The 20,791-nt window shown below is 44.5% G+C and overlaps 4 protein-coding genes across 7 annotated transcripts; 3 read left to right on the top strand and 1 right to left on the bottom strand.

The window, feature by feature from the left end:
- Positions 1-2,034: 2,034 nt before the first annotated feature.
- plekhg6 (pleckstrin homology domain containing, family G (with RhoGef domain) member 6) lies at positions 2,035-7,193 on the top strand. 2 transcript variants are annotated; one of them, XM_037273188.1, is made up of 14 exons: positions 2,035-2,225; positions 2,560-2,694; positions 2,824-2,961; positions 3,029-3,124; positions 3,197-3,247; positions 3,491-3,640; positions 3,715-3,825; positions 3,901-4,050; positions 4,121-4,255; positions 4,798-4,917; positions 5,033-5,165; positions 5,233-5,348; positions 5,478-6,610; positions 6,849-7,193. In XM_037273188.1, the coding sequence occupies exons 1-14, from the start codon at positions 2,064-2,066 to the stop codon at positions 7,021-7,023; spliced, it is 2,805 nt and encodes a 934-aa protein (XP_037129083.1). In that variant the 5' UTR covers positions 2,035-2,063; the 3' UTR covers positions 7,024-7,193. The 2 variants fall into 2 exon arrangements, with proteins under 2 accessions (XP_037129083.1, XP_037129082.1); XM_037273187.1 differs by having other exon boundaries at positions 3,898-4,050.
- A 2,473-nt stretch (positions 7,194-9,666) lies between these two features.
- On the top strand, positions 9,667-10,665 carry mrpl51 (mitochondrial ribosomal protein L51). 2 transcript variants are annotated; one of them, XM_037273451.1, is made up of 4 exons: positions 9,667-9,849; positions 10,008-10,103; positions 10,187-10,294; positions 10,387-10,665. In XM_037273451.1, the coding sequence occupies exons 2-4, from the start codon at positions 10,013-10,015 to the stop codon at positions 10,581-10,583; spliced, it is 396 nt and encodes a 131-aa protein (XP_037129346.1). In that variant the 5' UTR covers positions 9,667-9,849; positions 10,008-10,012; the 3' UTR covers positions 10,584-10,665. The 2 variants fall into 2 exon arrangements, with proteins under 2 accessions (XP_037129346.1, XP_037129345.1); XM_037273450.1 differs by having other exon boundaries at positions 9,668-9,849; positions 10,008-10,100; positions 10,184-10,294.
- An 877-nt stretch (positions 10,666-11,542) lies between these two features.
- On the top strand, positions 11,543-15,278 carry LOC119135670 (vesicle-associated membrane protein 1-like). Its single transcript, XM_037273455.1, has 5 exons — positions 11,543-12,004; positions 12,552-12,687; positions 12,762-12,920; positions 12,994-13,045; positions 14,044-15,278. Coding segments are annotated over exons 1-5 (366 nt in total). The 5' UTR covers positions 11,543-12,002; the 3' UTR covers positions 14,061-15,278.
- Positions 15,279-16,485: 1,207 nt separating this feature from the next.
- tapbpl (TAP binding protein like) lies at positions 16,486-19,361 on the bottom strand. Of its 2 annotated transcripts, XR_005100577.1 has the most exons (10): positions 19,253-19,361; positions 19,008-19,066; positions 18,563-18,766; positions 18,220-18,480; positions 17,941-18,144; positions 17,701-17,868; positions 17,504-17,610; positions 17,083-17,308; positions 16,767-17,005; positions 16,486-16,694 (listed from the first exon to the last, which is right to left on the bottom strand). XR_005100577.1 is itself a non-coding variant. In XM_037273332.1 (9 exons), exons 2-9 carry the CDS (start codon positions 19,057-19,059, stop codon positions 16,938-16,940), a joined length of 1,290 nt encoding a protein of 429 aa, XP_037129227.1. In that variant the 5' UTR covers positions 19,060-19,066; positions 19,253-19,361; the 3' UTR covers positions 16,698-16,937. The 2 variants fall into 2 exon arrangements, 1 of the variants encoding a protein (XP_037129227.1); XM_037273332.1 differs by lacking the exon at positions 16,486-16,694 and having other exon boundaries at positions 16,698-17,005.
- Positions 19,362-20,791: the final 1,430 nt, after the last annotated feature.

The raw sequence follows: 20,791 nt of genomic DNA, 5'->3' as shown, positions 1-20,791 counted from the left end.
TTTTATTCAACCGATGTCAGAGAGAAGTGTCTCGCGCCCTAGCCAAGATGTCGAGTCCCCCTTGTCTACTCTCGCCCTAAAACTTATACCCCCGCGCTTCCCTTCACTCGGATGCGCGCACACGGGGCTGTTGGATGATCTATGACCCCCCAGTCAGCCTCCCTATCTTAGCAGTTGTTAATGGAAACCAGATGTGTCTGGTGCCAATGAGCCTACACTCCTGGACCAAGCCCCAAACAATCCCACACGAACCTGACCCGAACATGACCCGTTCACACTTAGGCTTACTAGTGAGATATACATTGCATGATACCAGAATAAAAATTCACAACAGTTGAACAAAGTTACAAGCTGAATTTGACCATTACGAAGTAGGCTTCTCTTATCTGTTTTCTGAAATAGGAAATATAATTTTATTTTTTTAAGAAAAACAACTACTTTGTTCTGAGTAGTACATTTTCCAATAAATATCCATGCGTACTACATAAATCATGTTCTTTTTTTTTTGTCGAGGGAAATAGCACATGACACTTTTTACTGAACATAGCAATGTGATTGAATAGATTGTAAATAATGTATCCGTTTGTGAATCATATGATTAATCGTGGTGATGATGATTAATCCTTCTGGTGTACACGCGGAACATAAAGAAAATATGACTGTATCGTTATATTGTCTGTCTGCATGTGTTAAATACTTAAGTACATACCGGAATAATCTGTTAAATCTACATGATCCAAACATTTGTACTTGGTCACTTACAGAGGCGTAGCCAGGAATTTTTCCAGTAGGGGCGCACGCCCACAGGAAAAAAAATCGAACATCACCCACGCCGTTCGCTGATCGCTAAAACAACATCCGGGTCCGGGAGGCAAACGGTGAATGGATAACATCGCGCACATAGAATAGCGCAAGCACATTCGCGCAAGACCGAAAGAAAAAAACGGCATGAAAATGAAGAATCGAAAAAGCTCGATTTTTTTCAACCGGGGCGCAGGGAGTCCTAACCGGGGCGCCGCCCCGGCTCGCCCCGGCTTGGCTACGCCTCTGGTCACTTAATTGCCAGCAGTGCAGTGTAGCACCAACACACAGAGACAGAAAATCATTTTCCGTCATTTGTCGACGAGACGTTCTTGACGTTGAACTCCAACCCGTCATCGGTTACGGAGCACGAGACATGAGTGAAGCTAAGAAGTGATTTGCGGGCCGCCACAATCCAGTCGTTCCCGTCGGGCCAGTTGCGAGAAGGCAGAAGTAAGCGCAGGTGAAATCCACACAAGTGAAGGAGGAACGCCGGGACGGATCCAGCCGGCCGGGGGAGGACCAGCACTGACCCAAGATGAGCGTCGGACACAAAATGGATACCGCCGTGCACACTCAGGTAAAGATTGTTTTTCATACGTTCTTGTCGGTGTTGTCGCATAAGAAGGTGTTTGACTTCACAGTCGTGGTGTCACTGGGTTGGATTCGTGTTAATCATTTGCTGCCTCAAACGATTCCATACCAGGAAGCTGCTCATGGCGTAAATCTATTTTGAAAAGATAGTGTGATGAAGTTTCTGTTTGGATTAGAGGGGATACATCTGTCTTTTCTGGATACAATATTTGCTCTCTGTTTTCATAAGCGAATGCTGAAGAAAAAACGTCTCATTGGTGAACGTTGTTGGGTTGATTTTAAATTCCACAATAGGGTGAAAGTTGACATGCTAGTTTCAATGCCTGCCGTTTGTTTTTGTTTGTCTCCGGGCAACACTTTACTTGTCGGCTACAATAGGTACACCCGTGCCCTATTATATTGGGGCATGTTCAATATTTAAGTCATCACATCAGACCTCTGTCGTAACATGCAACTAGTCTGAGCAATTACATGTGAAGCTAAATGAAATACTTAAGTGTAGATATTATTTCTTTTTATTGTAAATCACAGTGGCATGTTGAGACCAACGACAACTTTGCCATTACAAATTGTGTAGTCATTGATATGGGTCAGCCGTCTGCCGGGGCCCCCAAATGCAAGGCGATAATAGTTTCACTTTCCCTTCCCGCAGAGGAATTAAACATCAGATGAGTCACCCGTCAGCAATGGAGGTAGCTTCGATGCAGTCACGTGACTTCACTGACGTGGACCTGAGTGAGTCCGACTTCCAAACAGAGACCCCGGCTGGCCACAGGTCTTACCATAAAGTGTCACCGGACAAAGTCAAGTTCTACACCTTGGGCCATCAGGTAAATGCTTGTTTTAAAAGACACGCAATGTGAGATTCTTATTGATGCCTAGAGGTAAATTCTTTCAAAAGTATTACGCTCCCAAGAGGACAAACGCTTAACATGAGAAACAGGGCAAGCTGCCAACTATTCTGCCAGAAAGACAAGATGACATGTCTGTCAAAGGAACAAAAAGGAAGAGCCATGTCATTCTCATTCTAGAACATTTGTAATGCATTATAGTTTGACTCGAACGTTTCTTCGACTTGGACGAGCGTTCCAAAGTGCCACATGACCACATAATCCAGTTTCAGTATTGACATCAACATTCTTGTTGCTCTTCATTTTATTCTAGATGCGGACGAGACAAAAAGTTGTGAGCAACTACTCGACGGTGACAAAGGGAGCGTCAACGGCAGCCAAACCCAGAGCTGCGCTCAAACAAGTTTTCTTCAACCAGGGAGTGTCTGACAGGAACCTTACAGCCGAGGTACTGTCATGTGCTGAAAAACAAAAACAAAGTGGATATAAAAAGTCTGCACACGCTTGTGTGATATAGAAACAATAGAAATCAGTTACGTCATTCTTTTCTGCTTTTGTCCATTCCCGGTTCGTTCAGGAAAGGAGTCAGCTGGACGTGTTGAAGCAGGAGCTGGAGACCTTCGGTGTGCCCGTCAGCCTGAAGTGGAGATGGAGGGAGGAGAGCCGCGGAAGCATGCTGGAGAAGAATTGGACGGATATTGTCAACTCACACTCTGTAAGCAAAAAACCAAGTGGAACATATCAAATGTAGGACAGAAAATAATATTTCTTATTTTTGCCAGATCATGCCTCGGTTGCAGAAGCACCAGCAGGAAGCCATGTGGGAGTTTGTGCTCACCGAGCTCAACTACATCAACAGGCTTATTATCATCAAAGACGTAAGACGCCGCCAGTGCTTTTCTATCCAATTACAAAAGGCATTGATGACTTTCCCACAACGCTTCTCACAGTTGGTGATCGCGGCGCTGGTCAACCTGCACCATCGTGGCTTCCTCCAGGAGGTCAGTCCAGTCGTTTTCTAGGCCACCACTTTTTTTTTTTTTCCGCTTCATTGCCCCACATTGGCGGGTGATGGCTGAAGCTGAATGGAAATATTCTGCTGTGCAAAATGTAAATCATGTTTCCACTCAGAAAGTAGAAAATGTCACTCGCACGACAGACGGAGGTGACAAACCTCCTCACATTAGCTATACTTGGATGACGGTTTATTCACCGTAATGTCTATAATTGCTTGTGTCTGACAGGTGACCCCCGAGGACCTCTTCTCCAACCTTCCTTCCATCATCAGTGCACACCAGCTCTTCTGGCAGGAAGTGATTTATCCCATGTTGGAGGAAGTCCGTTCCACGGGCAAACCTTTTAACCCGAGGGGCTTGGAGGCGGGGTGCCTCCAGGTAGGCCTTGGCTCTTCATGCCGTATCCGGCAAGCACGCAAGGCGCAAATTGATTGACTGTTGTCCGCTTGCAGTTCCGCGAGCGCTTCTCAGCATACTGCCATTACTGCGCCGAGGAGGAAACCACCTTTGAGTTTGCGCGTCAACAAATGGAGAGCAACCTACATTTTCTCACATATGTGCAGGTGGGCTTTTTTTGACAAGCTCTTCTTGCTTTGTGAAATGTTTTTAATCGGTTCCAAATTGCGCTCGGCAAGCAGTGGGTGGAGACTCACCCGCAGTGCGCACGAATGCGTCTTGGGGACATGCAGGCCAAACCCCACCAGAGGATCACCAAGTACGCCCTTCTTCTCAAGGCAGTGCTCAAGACCACCCAGGAGCCTGAAGCGCAGCGCAGCCTACGGAGCATGGTGAGGAATGTCAACGTCTGCTCGTTGGAGCGCCACAAGTCTCCCTCCAAAGCGGGAAAATCTCTTTCAGTTATGCAGCGTCAACGCGTTTCTGGAGAACGTCAACGAATACCTGAGGCTGAGGGACGAGGAGGTGTCACTCACCATCTCTGCTCAGAGGCTGGAGGGCTACGAGATGGAGGGAATCAACGAGGAAATTGACAAGGTATTGTTGCGAAAATGAATAAAAGAGTCAAAAGTTGTGAAGATTTTATCAGAATTAATGTAATTTTTTTTTTTTTAATAGGACAGGGCTAACAAGTCAAAATTGGTGGTCTGGATTATTATTATTAATTATTATTATTATTACTAAGTCAAAGTCTGATTTATTGTCAATTTCTTCACACGTCAAGACACACAAAGAGATCGAAATTGCGTTTCCTACTATCCCACGGTGACAAGACATATTACATATTATATATATATATATATATATATATATATATGTATTATATTATATTGGTCCACGGACAAACAAAACATTCAGGTAAACAATACAAAAATACTAATATTATATTATTAATTATTCAACCGTTTCTGTAGTTCAAATTGCTTGATATTCACTAATTACACTAACAAAATGGCCAATAGAGGTGAGCCATTGAAGGTCGCAATATTTATCAACTTTTCCTGCAACCGAGGCTAGCAAGCTAGCTAGCTATCTCTTGATTCTGTTGAGTGGGAATGATATTGGCAAAACTTGTGCAGCATGTGCGCGACATCTGCCAGTTTGACCTGACGTGCCCCATCGTTGGCGTCGGTCAAGAAGTCGTCCGCAAGCTTCTCTTGGAGGAGAACTTGAAGGTCCGTGGCAGGAAAGACAGCAAGGTGAGCACCCGCTTTGTCTTTCTTTCCAACATAGTGGGGAGATGTATATTTGTACTGTCCCACAACCGCTTTTTTTTTTCTTCAAACAACGTTCTCATGCCTGCTCACGACTCAGCTGGAGGTGGTGGCTCTTCTGTTCTCCGACGTGCTTCTCATGACCAAAGTGCAGAAGAAAGCAGAACGCCTGAAGGTGGTTCGGCCTCCGCTGGCCCTGGACAGAACGTACTGCATTGTGCTGAAGGACAACTGTGAGTCCGGTTAGCAAATCTGCACACAAATTCACGACACACCAAGACGCTCCTTTCTCTCTCACAGGTTCCTTTCTCCTGGTAGAGGTGGGGGAGCTTTGGTGTCCCGTCAACGCTTACATCTTTACAGCCAGCACCTCAGAAAGCTGCTCCACTTGGGTGTCCGCCATTCACCAGGCAAAGGTAGACCGAATCGGCTGACGTCATAAGATTGTGGTTATGAGATCATGCGAGAAAATTAGTGCTTGGACGTTACCTCCTGGCAACTTTTTTGGACGAAATGACTCATAGTTTTCTGCATCATGTTGCCAGATGGACCTAAGGACCATGAGGGAGGCCGAGAGAAGACAATCAGAGGCGGAAAAAAGCCCTGCCGCGGTCGACGGGACCCGTGCGTTTATTTTAGAAGACGATTTCAAACGCGGACTACCTCAATTGTCAAATGGCACTCATGCATCTCAAGATGCTTCGGGAAAACCCAACCATGGCTTTGAAATCTTGCCTCAAAAATTTGCAATCAAAGAGAATGGCTGGAAAGGAGGAGGAAAAGAACGCGAGACCCATCCAGACGACACGTTGAGCCAGTCTTCAAAAAATGCTTGGAAAGCTCCCGATCAGTCTGTTCCTAAAATCAACGTGAGCGTCAACGCCAGACCGAGTATTCTGGTTCCGGGCGGGTATCCCGATGTTGACTACCCAACGCATGAAACCAACTCATGGCCAGTTCTCGACCAAACGCGGAGGGGTGGCGTGTTACCCGGGAATGGCAGGATCGTCAATTCTAAACCTGTGAATTATTCCACAGGGAAAAACCACAAGCCTGGAGGCACGCCGTCACATGCCGAGAACAAAGCCTTCTCAAAAGCTCCCATGTTAGGACAGAGGAGGACAGACAATGTCCTTCAAGCAATCGACCTGGTGGATAGTTCAGGACCGGCGTGGTCTTCCTCCAACTCAGACTCTGACTGCAGCGCCAATACAAAGAGCTCCAATCCTCACATCGTGCTAAAGCTGGGCGCCCTGAAGCCCACGCGATGGACATTTTGGAATAACGAGCCCAGAGTGTCGCTGGACGCCGAGATCTTTTCGGAATCTGAACTGAGCCCTCAGTACAGGAAGCCCAAAATGAAAGCCGAGAGGAGCGTGTCCATACCTAACATGTCGACGAGTCAAGACAGGGTTCACTCTCCGGACAGATCTTCCACCACGTCTCCGCTGAATCTTCTGCAGAGAGCTAAAGGGCGAGCGAGGGACAGGCAAACGGCAAAGAGCGACAAAAACATCCCTTTGAAGGCGCTCGCATCTCCTCTGATCTCCACGTCTGCGAGCGACAGAGACGGCGAGTGGGAGGAAGAAGTGCAGCTGCAGAGGCACAGAGTCCTCACGGTGAGTCGAGGATGGAGGGAGCAGCTGGTGGATGGCGACGGGAACGACAGGATGGACAGGTGAGAAACACGTCTTGACCACACCTTCCTGAGTAGGTGACAATCGGATTTATGATTGGCTTGAAGATTGGATTTGTGCTGACTGATCACTTGAAGCGAGTTGCCATTTTTGTCACGAGTGTTGGGGCAAGTGGTAGGAATAACGCAAGAATCAATCAATTAACCAGCATGGAGGAAGGATGAATACATTTTGATTTTTAGTCATGTCAAAGTAAAAGTTTCTCTTTGTGTCACGCAGTCCCCTTTTTGCAAATGGCACCAACGTGGACTGGCCCGGCTGGTGCTTCGACGAGGACGAGGAGGCGGTGGACTTCGTGAACGTGGGAGTCGATGGACTCATGGAGGACATCAATCAGTCTTTGACGCTCTGGGATATTTCTGAGCAGCAAGACAACTTTTGCAGTCGAGTGTGAACACACGTCATCATCACATACACGTAACTTATTTCTGTAGGTCGCACATGTAGCGCGCATGTGCTGTCGTTATGTAAATACAATTCAGGTTTTTGTATTTTCCTACTGTTAGTCACAGTCGGGGTTTTCCAGTTTTTGTTGTGCAATAAATTAAGTCAACACAAAAAGCATCTGTTATTGCCTTTATCGCTTAAGAGGAAGAACGCAATGATGACCAAAAGGTGTCCGAATGCAAGATAAGTGCCACAAGTGCTTCTTGGCAAGTTTTCTCTCCCAATGCGGCGGACTGAAAATGTCTTTTTCTCTGCATGGTGGAAAAGAAGAAACAAGCACAAATTTAGGATAATTCAACATGGTCACCAGGGGTGGGTATTGAACCCTCAACCTTCATGTTGGAAGACAAACACCACTGAGCCACACAACCATTGTCACCAGGAGTGAGAGTCGACCCAACAACCTTCAAGTTGAGAGACAAACACAACCACAGCCAATCTGTCGAACCACTGGAAATCAAATTAGAGAATAAGATTTATATTTATTTCTAAGCAAATATCTGCGTGTGCGAACTTTGCTAGCATAGCAAATTGAACATTTTAAATTCATAAATAACATAAAAATACATACAAATAAATGCAATCGATATAAAAGTACAGACATAGGGCACTTCAACATGGTCACCAGGAGTGGGGAATGAACCCACAACCTTCAAGTCGGGAGACCCATACAAATACACATTCAAATATATGCAGACGGATATAAAAGCACAGCTTTAACCCCTGCATTTTTTGTTTTATTCTATTTTTTTCGTCTATCCCCTTTATTTAATTTAAAGGTTGCTTCATCATAATATTGATCAGAAATGCATTTCTCTTTGCAACGTGCATTACGGTAGTCCACCAGCGAGTAGTGATATGCATTCCAGTTCTTTTAAGTGAAAGGAATCTTTAGAATCAGTTCACTCAAAAGATTCGTTCAAACGAATCGTTCAACGATTCGCCCCCCTCCCCGCCCTCACCCCCACTTTCTGATTGGCTGTTTGATCTATGACGTCTTTCGGACACACTATTAGGTCACCGCCATTTTCAGGTGTACCTAATCACAGGTCACTTCATTAGGGAAAAATGGTCAAAGCTTCACGGAAAATGAAAAGTGCCACACCCGCCCTCACCCCCACTTTCTGATTGGCTGTTTGATCTGTGACGTCACTCGGACACTCCATTAGGTACACCGCCATTTTCAGGTGTACCTAATAACAGGCCACTTCATTAGGGAAAAATCATGGCCAAAGCTTAATTGAAAGTGAAAAGTGCCACACCCGCCCTCACCCCCACTTTCTGATTGGCTGTTTGATCTGTGACGTCACTCGGACACTCCATTAGGTACACCGCCATTTTCAGGTGTTCCTAATAACAGGCCAATTCATTAGGGAAACATCATGGTCAAAGCTTAAATGAAAGTGAAAAGTGCCACACCCGCCCTCACCCCCACTTTCTGATTGGCTGTTTGATCTGTGACGTCACTCGGACACTCCATTAGGTACACCGCCATTTTCAGGTGTTCCTAATAACAGGCCAATTCATTAGGGAAACATCATGGTCAAAGCTTAAATGAAAGTGAAAAGTGCCACACCCGCCCTCACCCCCACTTTCTGATTGGCTGTTTGATCTGTGACGTCACTCGGACACTCCATTAGGTACACCGCCATTTTCAGGTGTTCCTAATAACAGGCCAATTCATTAGGGAAACATCATGGTCAAAGCTTAAAAGAAAGTGAAAAGTGCCACACCCGCCCTCACCCCCACTTTCTGATTGGCTGTTTGATCTGTGACGTCACTCGGACACTCCATTAGGTACACCGCCATTTTCAGGTGTTCTAATAACAGGCCAATTCATTAGGGAAAAATCATGGTCAAAGCTTTACGGAAAGTGAAATAATAAAAACACCAGACAAGTTTTAACATAAATGTTTATTAAATAATAATAATAATAATAAAAGTAAATTTCAAACCAGCAATCTAATATGAAATTGCAGTAGATATATTGGATAACAATATTTAGGCGTATATATGCATACACGTTATTTAAAAACTACTATAAGTGTTATAAAATAAACATTACCCAACGAGAAGCATAATCTCCCCGTTTTTGCATAACTTCATGCAATAAAGTTAGCTTGGAGAAAACGTGCATAAAATAAGTGGTGTTTCAGTGAGTGGTTCTTTCTTTCCTTAGCAAATCGTAAATCTACATTCTGGTTTACATAGTTCACGCTAGGAGGGAGACGCTGACTGATCCGTTGATGCACGGGAAGGAGGGCAGTTCACCCATTGACTCGTTCGCGAACGGGAAAGTCAAGATTCGTTCCCTCACTGATCCGTTCTCGCGATGAACTGGAAATGCAAATCACTCACTCACTAACTCGTTCACTAACGATTCCGTTCAGTTGGTGAACGGGAAATACAATTCACTCGTTCGTTCGTGAACGGGAAGTTACGTTATTTTCTTCTTCGTTTTGTTTCACGGCGAGGTGGCACCAGCTTCAATGCGCAAGTCATATGAACTGAAAAAAGAACGAATTCGTTCACTCTCGTTCACTGAAAAGATTCGTTCTTTTGAACGAATCGTTCATTCAGGAGCCAACACTACCAGCGAGCGCAATGCAGTGTGGGACAGCGCGTGAAGATGGCTGCTCCCTTGCTCAGAATGCTAAAGTGTCAATAACGTAGTTTTCCCAAGCCTCAACCTTTACTTATTACATTCTTAACCCTAATATTCGTAGCAACAACATATTCAACAACATATTCAACTGAGAGCGACCGAAAACAGGTAACCGCTTCTTTCGGCGTGACACGCGTGTACTACTACGAAGAGCAAACGGTTGTGTTGTGTGCTAGCTCAAGCTAACATAGAGGGTCACTGTATAAAGCGAGTAGAAAGACAAACTATCCCGAGTTCTCAATCGATGATTTTTGCGGTTACCACAGAAACCATGTTTGCTGTCGGAGGGATGCTTCGAGCTGGAGCTTCCTTCTGTCGGACGGCGCGGGCTCTGCTTGACACAGCTTGGAACTTCTCCAGTGGTAAGAACAGCACAGCGGTCGGTTGTTTATGCTGCCATGACATGTTTCCTAATTTCTTGACACTTCTCTCTTGACATGGTCAGGTACGTCCCGACACATCAGGATGCACGCCATCCCCAAGCCCAAGGTCGTGGACAGGTGGAATGAGAAAAGGAGCATGTTTGGAGTATATGACAACATAGGAATCTTAGGTAAGTATGTTGGATAAACATGTTTCAATGCAAAGTCTACCTTACCATGACTTTTTCTTGGCTCCCCGCTGTGATTTTGGGTGTGTATTCAGGAGATTTCAAAGCGCACCCCAAAGACCTGATCCTGGCGCCCTGTTGGCTGAAGGGCTTCAAGGGCAACGAGCTGCAGCGACTCATCAGGAAGAAGAGGATGGTGGGAGACAGAATGATGACTCTCGAAAGACACAACTTGGAAAAGAGGATCCGCTTCCTCTACAAACGCTTCAATCGCACTGGCAAACATCGGTAACATCACAAAGGCGTCCGGGCGGGTTGTGTATTTAGTTTTTTTCAAAGTCCTATGCATATAAATAAACACGTGTTGACAAGTAGTCATTTCTTGTGCGTGTTACTTTTTTCTTGGCAATTTGGTACACAGGTATTGTACACTTTCTTGGGGTTCAAAATTCAGAGAGGTTTGAAAGTTGGAGGGAAAAAACTGATTTCATACAAGTGCGATAATACCTCAACATAAGTGCCCTTTGGCTTCATCTTGTGGCAACTATGAACATTTTTGAGGTCTTCAAGTTGGGCTGTGAGATAGTTTACTGATCGAAACTGTTTCTGTAGCTGAGCGCATTCAACACAAAGTCGTCACATTTTTCCCATTTCCCACATTTTTTGCTCTTCCTACGGGAAAATATTCTTTACCCTCAATGAAAGCTGACTAATACTTACAGTAGTTGAGAGTACGGTATTCATTTGTTTTGCATGACAGTAGTATACTGCCCCCCAGTGGCCAAGTTGCACATAGCAGAAGCATCTGCCACGAATTGATCATGACGCAGAAAATTGTTATACATCCTATTAAATTATCGTCTTTACGTTTGTATACACAATAATATTTCTTGTTTGATTTTTGTATTTTCTTAATGTAAAACACGTTTCTTTGTTTAGTTGCCGCGGATTGATCTCGCCATACATGTCAACGAGGGATCGTGACGTAACCTCGAAATGTCGTAAAGCGAGAACCCCCTGTACACTACATACAAACATATGTTTACATTGACATGGAAGTCCATCTATCAGAGGGAAAAGAGTTGAGTCAACGCTCCGTGGGCATCCACGCACTGCAGTGACGTCCGCTTGCCCCCCCCCCTTCCCTCACCCCCACCGAACCAGGACTGCAGTACTGCAAAGTGTGCAGGTGGAGGAGGGGCAGAGAAGGGGGGGGGCGGCGGCGTTGAGCGGGGGTAGTACCGCACTGTGGCTCCGAGTCCAAGTGGGGAAAGGTGGGAGAGGAACTCGACGCATTACTGCAGCAGCAGCAGCAGCAGCCACGCGCATCACGCAGGCGCAGAGAAGCGCGAGAAGGAAGGAAAACATTAGGAATCGACCTCAACAGCTTCTACACTGGAAATTCGAGCACCGAGCCGAGCTTTTTGCTTCTTTTTTTGGGAAGGAAGAGCTGGATGCTGAGGAGAACTACGCAGCATCACTCAGCTCACTTCTCTTTGCTGACTCGGCTGCTTTTGTGGGGGGGTTGCTGCACTGCGACACTTTGATGATTTTTTTGGACAAACTTTTTCTGTTTTTGTTGTTGTTTTCCGCCTGATTCTTTGTTTTGTCACGGTTTCACTTCATTGTTAAGACTTTGGAACCTCCTTGTGCCTCCTCCTCTCGCTTCTCCTCCTACTCCGCTGAGTCAGCGCAAACAGCTGCATAGAACATGTGAGTGGTTCTGCAGATTGGGATGGATTTATTGCTTGCTGTAGTCACTTTGAGAATTTTCTCGAGTGGGACAAATAAAAGAATGTCTTATATCTATACTTTCGGCATCCTTGTACAATAAAATGTTCTGAATAATTGAGTTAAATAATTAACAATTTGAAGTGTGGACCAACATGAAGGTACCGGCTTTAATATAAGGTGCACCTGCACAATCTAGGACGTATAGAAGACCTATCTCTTTGTTTGTTTGCTAAAGCACGGTCAAAAACTCAAGTCATACTTTGGCGCTATCTTGTAGCAAAAGAAATACGTTGACATGAATTAAAGATCATTTAGTGCTTTGTCGCCATCTTGTGGCATCTCGGTTCCAAGGAATCATGCTGAACTGGGTCGGAGCTTCCTGTCGTGCTTTGCCGCCATCTTGGTGCCAAAGAACTACACTTTAGTGAGCTGAGGATCTTCATGTTGTGCTTTGTGGCATATTTGTGCCAAATCATTATTCCGTCTTCTCTTCCACGAGTTTATTTGCACATGTGGGTCCACACAGGTCTGCCCCAGATGCCGCAGCCCCAGGCGCTCCGGGAGCCCCCGGTGCAGAGGGAGCCCCGGGAGGTGGGCCCCCAGGTCCTCCCAACACCTCCAGCAACCGCAGGCTACAGCAGACGCAGGCCCAAGTCGAGGAGGTACATGGAAAAAAAAAAAAAAAAAAACGTAACTCCTGAGTTTCCAAAAATGTTTTCCCGTCCCGGACTGTCAGGTGGTGGACATCATGAGGGTGAATGTGGACAAGGTTCTGGAAAGGGACCAGAAGCTCTCCGAGCTGGACGACCGAGCGGACGCCCTTCAAGCTGGGGCGTCACAGTTTGAAAGCTGCGCGGCCAAGCTGAAGAACAAGTATTGGTGGAAGAACTGCAAGGTGGGTACACGAGCGGGGGCTCCTCAAGAAGCTCGACTCTCACCGCTGATGTCTTATCTTCTCCTCCTTTCAGATGATGATAATGATGGGCATCATTGGTGTCATCGTGGTGGGGATAATATTCTGTGAGTACACGTGAGGAACCTCCTCCCTTGGGACTTCAGATAATGATGCTCTTCTGTAAATTGTGGCACGTAGGGAAGATGCATTTATGGGGTAGAAGACAAGTTTACTATAAATAATCAAATTTAATACAATTACTAAAACGAAGTGGCACGGTGGAGCACATGTCCGCCTCAGAGTTCAGTGGGTGCAGGTTCGATTCCACCTCTGGCCCTCCCTGTGTGGACTTTGCATGTTCTGCCCGTGCCTGTGTGGGTTTACTCCAGACACTCCAGTTTCCTCCCACACCCCAGAAACATTCTTGATAGGCTGATTGAGCACACCAAATTGCCCATAGGTGTGAGTGGGGATGGTTGTTTGTGTCTGTGTGCCCTGCGATTGGCTGGCAATCGGTTCAGGGTGTCCCCCGCCTACTGCCTGATGACTGCTGGGATAGGCTCCAGCACGCCCGCGACCCCCGTGGGGACAAGTGGTACAGAAAATGGATGAATTCCTAAAACAAAATGGATGAATTACTAAAACAAAAATTGAAAAATTATATCAAATAAAAATGAGTGTTTTTGTTTTTTCAAAACTAAAAAACAACTATTGGAAATACAGTTTACATTCATAAAACTAATATATTTAAAAATAAAATAAAAACAATTATATAAGCCTGGTTTAGGCATAGCTACTAGCTTGCTAGGTAATAGCATGTAGTAGTTGTAGAAATGAGATAAGTAATTTTCACCATTATTTTAAATTCGTAAATTCACGTTTTAGTCCTGATTTGTTTAAAGCTATTTTGCTAATTCCAAAGGAAGGTATCCAACTTTGAAAATTCCCGTAATTTGACAACAGCAGTATACGTTAACTAAAAGTGTGTGTAGCGAATGTTGCGTCTGACAAGCGTATTAAAAGAAAGTGTTTTATGTTTTCATTTTTGTTTGCTTGAGCATTTGTGATATATTGCGGGGGACCATTAGACTAATGACTTCTCTTCTCTCTGCGTCATTGGCAGTATACTTCTTCTACTGAGCTTCGCCCGTCAAAATGGATGAATATGGACTTGAGAATGTTGATGAGATGGCAGACGGGAGCGTACAAAAAAAAGAAAAAAAACAATCCCCCACCCTTTTCACCGTCCTGACCTCTCGCATCACGGCAGCTTTCACTTGTCTCGGCTGTTTATTTTTTTGTCGTTGTTTTTTTTCCCCCTTGCCTGCTCGTCCTCCTCCCAGCGCCTGTTTTCGGCTTAAACTCTGCTCGGGTTCATGGCGGCTCATGTATTATTGAAGGAGAGAGAAGAACATTTGCGTGAGGTTAGTGATGCGTACGGGAAGCCGTTTTAGCTTCTCTTCCATTTGCTTTATATCCAGCTCCAGGCCTGTGCTTGTTCTACTAGTTTGCCTTATTTGTTCCTCTTGTGTACTTAATTGTCCTAGTTTTGGGGAACAAAGGGCATTCTAGTAAGCTGCATATCGAGGAAATGGGAAGAAATCTTGAGCCTCCTTTAATGTGGGCCCGATTTGCGAGCTTAGAGGGAATCATTTGTCACGCTTGGTTTTGAGGAAGAGTGATGATTCGAATGGACGAGATCAAAGTTCAGCATTTAATCACATTTCTACAGTTGCACTAGAAAAAAAAAAAATGTTAGTCTCTCAAATGTTTGGCTCAGTCGTGGACAAAGTTTTGTGTGTGGTACTATGTCTCCTGGTTTTGCTGCTGCTGCCACACGAAAGCAAAACCAGTCAAGGTGAGCTTGGCTTCCTATTTGCATGACAAACACGGTCGTGGTAGTTTTCCGTCCTAATAGCGCCATTAGCGCATCCGCTCTTTCATTCTCTAACTGCTCTCTGTTGAACGTCTTCCCGATCGGCTAACCGCTCACCAGTGCCAAACCGCGACTACTTTCAACTGTTAGCATCATGTAGCACTCTAACAAGGCATTTGTCACCTTCATGTCCATCTTTCAGGGTTTTTTGAAGGAGGGGTTGTTAACATATAGTTAAGATGCGCATATTTTCTTCTAAGACTAATTTGTGGGTGTAATACATTAAAAATGACAACAAGGTGCGTTTCTGCATAGCTAGCGGTTGCTAACACACGTTGCAGTTAGACGGCGAAACGGGATTATTTGGCACTGAACACCTGTTTTGTGATTTACATGAGCAACGCAGCGGGAGGTGAAAATGTTTGCCGGACAAAATGCATGCTTGTCAATTTTGCTGATGCCAATAAAACAATTAAAACAGTTCTGTGGGACTGTGTTGTTTTTTTGTGTTTATTATTTAGATGCAGTACAAATACCATTCATCCATTTTATATAGCAGGGTAGTTACGGGGCAGATATCGACAAACGACGGGACCGACATTTCTGGTGGCTGTTTTTTTCATTTCACGGCAACATCAAAACAATGGCAAGTGATATTTTTCCAACTTTTGTTCTTATTTGTTTCTATACTGATCACTGCTTTGACGTTACAAAAATATATATTTGACATTGTACACCCATTTTATATTTATTTCCAAGACTTTATTTTGGAAACAATGCCAGTGGTAATGCAACCCGTAAATAAATGTCAAATCTCATTTACAGACCAATATAAAATTACCATCAAGTCTCAGGATAATATTCCAACTCAAGCCAAAGACGAACTCACTAAAGAAAGTACCGTTTTTTCCATGTATAATGCGCCCCCATGTATAATACGCACCCTAAAAATGGCATGTCAATGCTGGAAAAAAGCCTGTACCCATGTATAATACGCACCCAAATTTGGACTTTTATTTATTTATTTATTTATTTATTTTTTTTAAAGTCCCAATGATCGTCACACACGCATCTGGGTGAGGTGAAATTTGTCCTCTGCATTTGACCCATCCCCGTGTGATTTTGATCCATCCCTTGGGGGAGAGGGGAGCAGTGAGCAGCAGCGGCGCCGCGCTCGGGAATCATTTGGTGATCTAACCCCCCAATTCCAACCCTTAATGCTGAGTGCCAAGCAGGGAGGCAATGGGTCCCATTTTTATAGTCTTTGGTATGACCCAGCCGGGTTACTTAAGTCCGTAAACGTAAAATTATTTCAGAAAGAAGATCATCTTTGGGAACAACCGGATGTTATTCTGCCGGTCAGTATCACTGCGCATGCAGTAGCAAACTCGATAGCGAAGAAATATGTGAGACTCTCAACGGGATCACCAATATTTGAGTGATGTTCCAGTTATTTATCACAATTAGTTTACCAAGTCTGTGTTTTGAGTTCCTCCAATAAACCCTGGTCCAAGCTGCACTTGGTCGCCCCGCTCCTTTCCACACTCCATCCGTGACAAGATTTTCTTCAAAAATTGTTGTACCATGATTTTCTTCAAAAAAAATAAAATGCGCGTAATGCGCACCCCAGATTTTAGGACAATAAATTAGTTAAATTTTGCGCATTATACATGGAAAAAAACGGTAAATAAATAAATTAATATATTTACAGTTTTTTGTCATTTAAAGCTATTTTGTAGTACTCTGCTAAAAATTATTCATTTAGGTCAAAGATAATTTATGTGGTAACATTAGACAATAATAATAATAATGTTAAGTTTGTTTGCTAATCTGTTGTGTTTGTGGCATAGATGGGAGCGCGTACTGATGACGTGAGCGGGGAGGAAGTAGTGTGTGTTTTCGGGCGGTTGTCTTTGTTGCAAATGTGAATTACATGTCGATTAACGGAAAAACAACTCAGACGTTGTGTTCTATTATTGAAGATTAACAAATCATGGCCACTACTGTTCCAAGTCTAGGCTAAAAGCCTCATGTTGACGGAAATGAGATTATTGTTGTTGGAATGAAACGTACACAGTGAACAGAATGTCAGCAAATAATCCGTTTGAATTGAAGCCAGTTCATAAATAAATGCCGTGTTTCTAGTTGATGAGCTGGTAGAAGAACACCACAGTGATGACCAACAATGACAACACCCACCAGTAGTCATCTGTGGAGTGACAAACATTTTACCCTCACAATACCTCCCTCTGTTTAGAGCATCTGTTTTCTGATACGAGTTCGTACCTGCTTCCGGGTGTTCGACCAGCACGCTGACGGAAAGCGGAGCGTCCAGGGCCACGTGGGACACCCTGCAGGTGATTCGGGTTCCCGGGGCCACGTCGGTGGGCACCACCAGGTGGGATGAGAGCGAGTAGGTGCCGTCGCTATGCTTCTGGTGGCTGGACATCGAGCCCTGATCGGCGAGGATGGCGGGCTCCTCGTCCGTCGGCGAGTGTGAAAGCCACTCCACCTGCGGGAGAACGTAATTGATGTTGTTGCTTGACAGAGGGTACCTCAGATTTTAAGAGTCCCAATTTAGGAGTTATTGCCTGGTCGACTTTTTATTTTACGGAAAAGTGATTGATATATAATATATGAGTAGATTGAACTTGGTCACAGAAAGAATTGAACAGTGAAGGTAGCGTAGTACCCTGCAGTGACCCACCTTAGCCTCTAGAGGGTAGTATTTTCTACAATGGCAGCTTAGGGTCTGTGCTGTATTTCCTTTTAAAACTAGCTTCTCCTCCTCCGAAAGTGAAACACTTGGTGCCTCTGCAAAGAAGACCAAAACAGACATGCATGCATTCCCATGCCAGCCGGTTCCCTGTCGTGGGCACGAGGTGATATTGGGGCGAAACTTACGAAGCACCTGCAGCTTGATCACCTGCTGGCCAGAGAAAGGGCCGATAGCGACGGAGCAGATATAGGCGCCTTCATCTGTAACTTTTAAGTTGCTCAAGGTCACTGAGGCGTTCCCCTCGCTCACAACCTGGCTAGCATCCATGCTGGAGTCCTTGCTCCAGTGACGCACTGGCGAATCAGAAACAGCGCCGTTCTCCTCACGTCTTGTTAAACACTCGACAGTGGCAAGGCCGCACTCACCCTCAGCGGCACCTCCTTGCGTATCGTTCAACCTCGCCGCCATTTTTATGATTTTCTGTCCTAGTCCTCGATATTGTTGACGCCACTCGATGTGCATTTCCTCATCGGGCGCCATGTCCCGATGGTTGAAGCCGCAGCTGAGGAGGCCGGCGCCTCTCAGGGGCGCCGACACAGAGTTGACGGCAGAAAACACCAGGAATGACACTGAGGAGACACAACGCAAGAGGAAGGATGACTTTAAATTTCTGGTAGCCCGCAATCACACTGGCAATATTGTACCTTCAGTCAGCAATGTTCCAGTCTGACTCAAGGGCAGGCCCAGTTCCATGTGCATCTGACTCGATTGATCATCGGCCGGCGGCACGGCACGTAGAATCAACAAAGTGCCGAAAGCCCCGTCTTTCACATCGATGGACACCAGAAAATAGTCCGATCCCGACCTTTCCTTCAAGGCATACTTGCTTATTTTGCATATCACCTCCTGCTCGTTGCAGTCCGCGTGGAGTACAACGTGGATGTTGGGAATCTTGAACGACGACACTGCAACAAACAAAGGAGGGGCAGTCAAAGCCGCGCCGACGTTCATTTGGTGGCGGAAAATATGCCACGGCGGGGGAAGAACCGTTGGACTCGAACATAATGGCACGTGGATCCGGGTTAGCCAGCGGGACAAATGGAGATAGAACTTCAAGGGATTCGTGGGAATCAACAAAAACGTCTCTCAAGATGAGTGTGGCCAGACTACTGGGGAAGGTGGAGCTCACGTGCGGTCCCACTGAGTCTTCCATGAACTCGCAGGACAGAACCACATCTGCAACTCCAGATGCTGCACAACACCATTTTGAATATATCAGTTGAAGGAAACTATAGTGAAATAATTTTAGAATTTATTATTTTATCATTTATTCCCTTGATTATTTGAATTAATCGAATCTAAAAATTTAATTTGCATTAAAGTGTATTGCAAAACCAGTTTCCCTGTTTCCTGTTTGCTAACCAATTGTTATTACTTATATTGTTAAGTGACGGGAAAAAACAACTACACAACACTGAAAAAAGGATCTCACCATACACGCAGGTCGTTAAGACTCCACACAAAATTATTCTCATCACCTCCATGGCGTCTCTTTGGGGCGAATAAGAGCAAAACAGAAAATGCGGCCATTAAAAAAACATTTCCTTTCACTTTTGATTTGAACAAAATGCATTATGTTCGGCACGACGTACACTCGACACGACAGTATTTGAAAGTAACTTTTTTTTGAAGCCACACGACACGATATTGTCGGAGAGTATAGCAAAAATGACTAACCTGAGGAGGGGAGGATGAGAATAACTACTTGGACAGAGGGCACTTGCGACGATTCAAGGCTTGCTCTGATTGGCGCATGCGCAGAACAACAGCGTCAAAAGCGAAAGTGAAAGTGGAATGCAGGATCGTGACGGTCAAGTCGTTGTGGAGACGAGCGTTCGTGCTTGATTTGGGCAACAGAAAAATATTGAACGTATAGAAAGAAGTAAGGAAGGAATTTGATTAAAGTGTGGTGCAAAATGATAAAATGCAGTCACATTTAATTCGTTCCGGGACTTCATATGTTGAAATAGTCGTATGTTGGATCAAATATTCCCATAAGAATACACTGTAATTCGTTTAATTAGTTCCACAGCCAAAAGAAACCAACGATAACTCCTTAATAAACACTGCACATAGCAGAGATGGGGACTCGAGTCACTGTGACTTGGACTTGAGTCGACTTGAGTCGCTGTTTTGATGACTTGTGACTTGACTTGACAAAAATAAAGAAACTTGAGACTCGACTTGGACTTGGAAGTTAAAGACTCGGGACTTGACTTGACTTGAGACACGATGACTTGAATGACTTCAGTGTTATTTAGTTTATGTTTTCAGTTTGAATATAAAATTAATAATACATTTAAAAAAGTAATATCGATAACACGGTAGGAGCGCAGGCTGAGAATGGAGTTGTCATGATTGGATCGCCACCCTGTCAATCAATCAGTCGTGCCCTCTCTACCTACCTAACGTGTTTATTGGAGAATCACGCCCCTTTATATCAGACATGCACAAACATGTCAGCGGGAGGGGTACCGCGAGGCAAAAAACGAACAGCACAGTGCAAGATATGCAACAGAAACATTTCAGACAGCCAGACGACTTTGTCCGTTTGAAGTTTATAGAGCTCTGGTGTCTCCAAATAAAATGTTTCTTCTTTAATGTGTTTCTTCTTTCAGATTTTTTTCAGATTCTTTTTTCATATTTGCAACTCAAATGTGTCAGACACTGTCGGCAGACGTTCATTTGTTTAGATTGAGCTGTCAATCATTGTATGAGGTAATTTCTTTTTTGTTTGATTCCATGGTGTATTTTACTGAATATCAGTAATTACAGTGCAAATCCAAATTATTGTCATATTTTTTAAACAGGTTAGACACATTGGACAATGATGGTTACTTAAAGGTACTTATATCTTGTCTTTTCACGTTACTAAAATCTGATTCTGCGGGTAAAATTGCAATAATAAGGTGACTTGACTTGGACTTGACTTGACCTATTTAAGGACTTGACTTGGACTTGACCTATTTAAGGACTTGACTTGACTTGTCCAAGAAAAAAATGACTTGGGACTTACTTGAGACTTGAAGGTTAAGACTTGAGACTCACCTGAGATTTGCACATGTGTGACTTGGTCCCATCTCTGGCACATAGCAATAAAACAAATGCATTACAGTGATCCCTCGCTACTTCGCGTTTCGTTTATCATGGCTTCACTATATCGCGGATTTTTTTCCCAAATTAAAAAAACATTTAAACGTCAAAATAAAACTTCTA

This window comes from Syngnathus acus, chromosome 16, assembly GCF_901709675.1.
Source record: "Syngnathus acus chromosome 16, fSynAcu1.2, whole genome shotgun sequence".
In the NCBI taxonomy this organism is placed as follows: Eukaryota; Metazoa; Chordata; class Actinopteri; order Syngnathiformes; family Syngnathidae; genus Syngnathus; species Syngnathus acus.
This window is presented reverse-complemented; position numbering and strand designations above follow the sequence as displayed.

Bases quoted from the DNA above. Each gene is read 5' to 3' on its own strand.
- tapbpl (XM_037273332.1), bottom strand. From the start codon at position 19,059: ATGGAGGTGATGAGAATAATTTTGTGTGGAGTCTTAACGACCTGCGTG. The intron at 18,145-18,219 runs GTACAATATTGC...GTGTCTCCTCAG, and splicing joins TGGAACATTGCTGACTGAAG to TGTCATTCCTGGTGTTTTCT. The intron at 17,309-17,503 runs GTGGGTCACTGC...GTTCTCCCGCAG, and splicing joins ACTACCCTCTAGAGGCTAAG to GTGGAGTGGCTTTCACACTC.
- mrpl51 (XM_037273451.1), top strand. From the start codon at position 10,013: ATGTTTGCTGTCGGAGGGATGCTTCGAGCTGGAGCTTCCTTCTGTCGG. The intron at 10,104-10,186 runs GTAAGAACAGCA...TGACATGGTCAG, and splicing joins AGCTTGGAACTTCTCCAGTG to GTACGTCCCGACACATCAGG. The intron at 10,295-10,386 runs GTAAGTATGTTG...GTGTGTATTCAG, and splicing joins TGACAACATAGGAATCTTAG to GAGATTTCAAAGCGCACCCC.
- LOC119135670 (XM_037273455.1), top strand. The intron at 12,688-12,761 runs GTACATGGAAAA...CCGGACTGTCAG, and splicing joins CGCAGGCCCAAGTCGAGGAG to GTGGTGGACATCATGAGGGT. The intron at 12,921-12,993 runs GTGGGTACACGA...TCCTCCTTTCAG, and splicing joins ATTGGTGGAAGAACTGCAAG to ATGATGATAATGATGGGCAT.
- plekhg6 (XM_037273187.1), top strand. From the start codon at position 2,064: ATGAGTCACCCGTCAGCAATGGAGGTAGCTTCGATGCAGTCACGTGAC. The intron at 2,226-2,559 runs GTAAATGCTTGT...ATTTTATTCTAG, and splicing joins TCTACACCTTGGGCCATCAG to ATGCGGACGAGACAAAAAGT. The intron at 3,826-3,897 runs GTGGGCTTTTTT...GCGCTCGGCAAG, and splicing joins ATTTTCTCACATATGTGCAG to CAGTGGGTGGAGACTCACCC.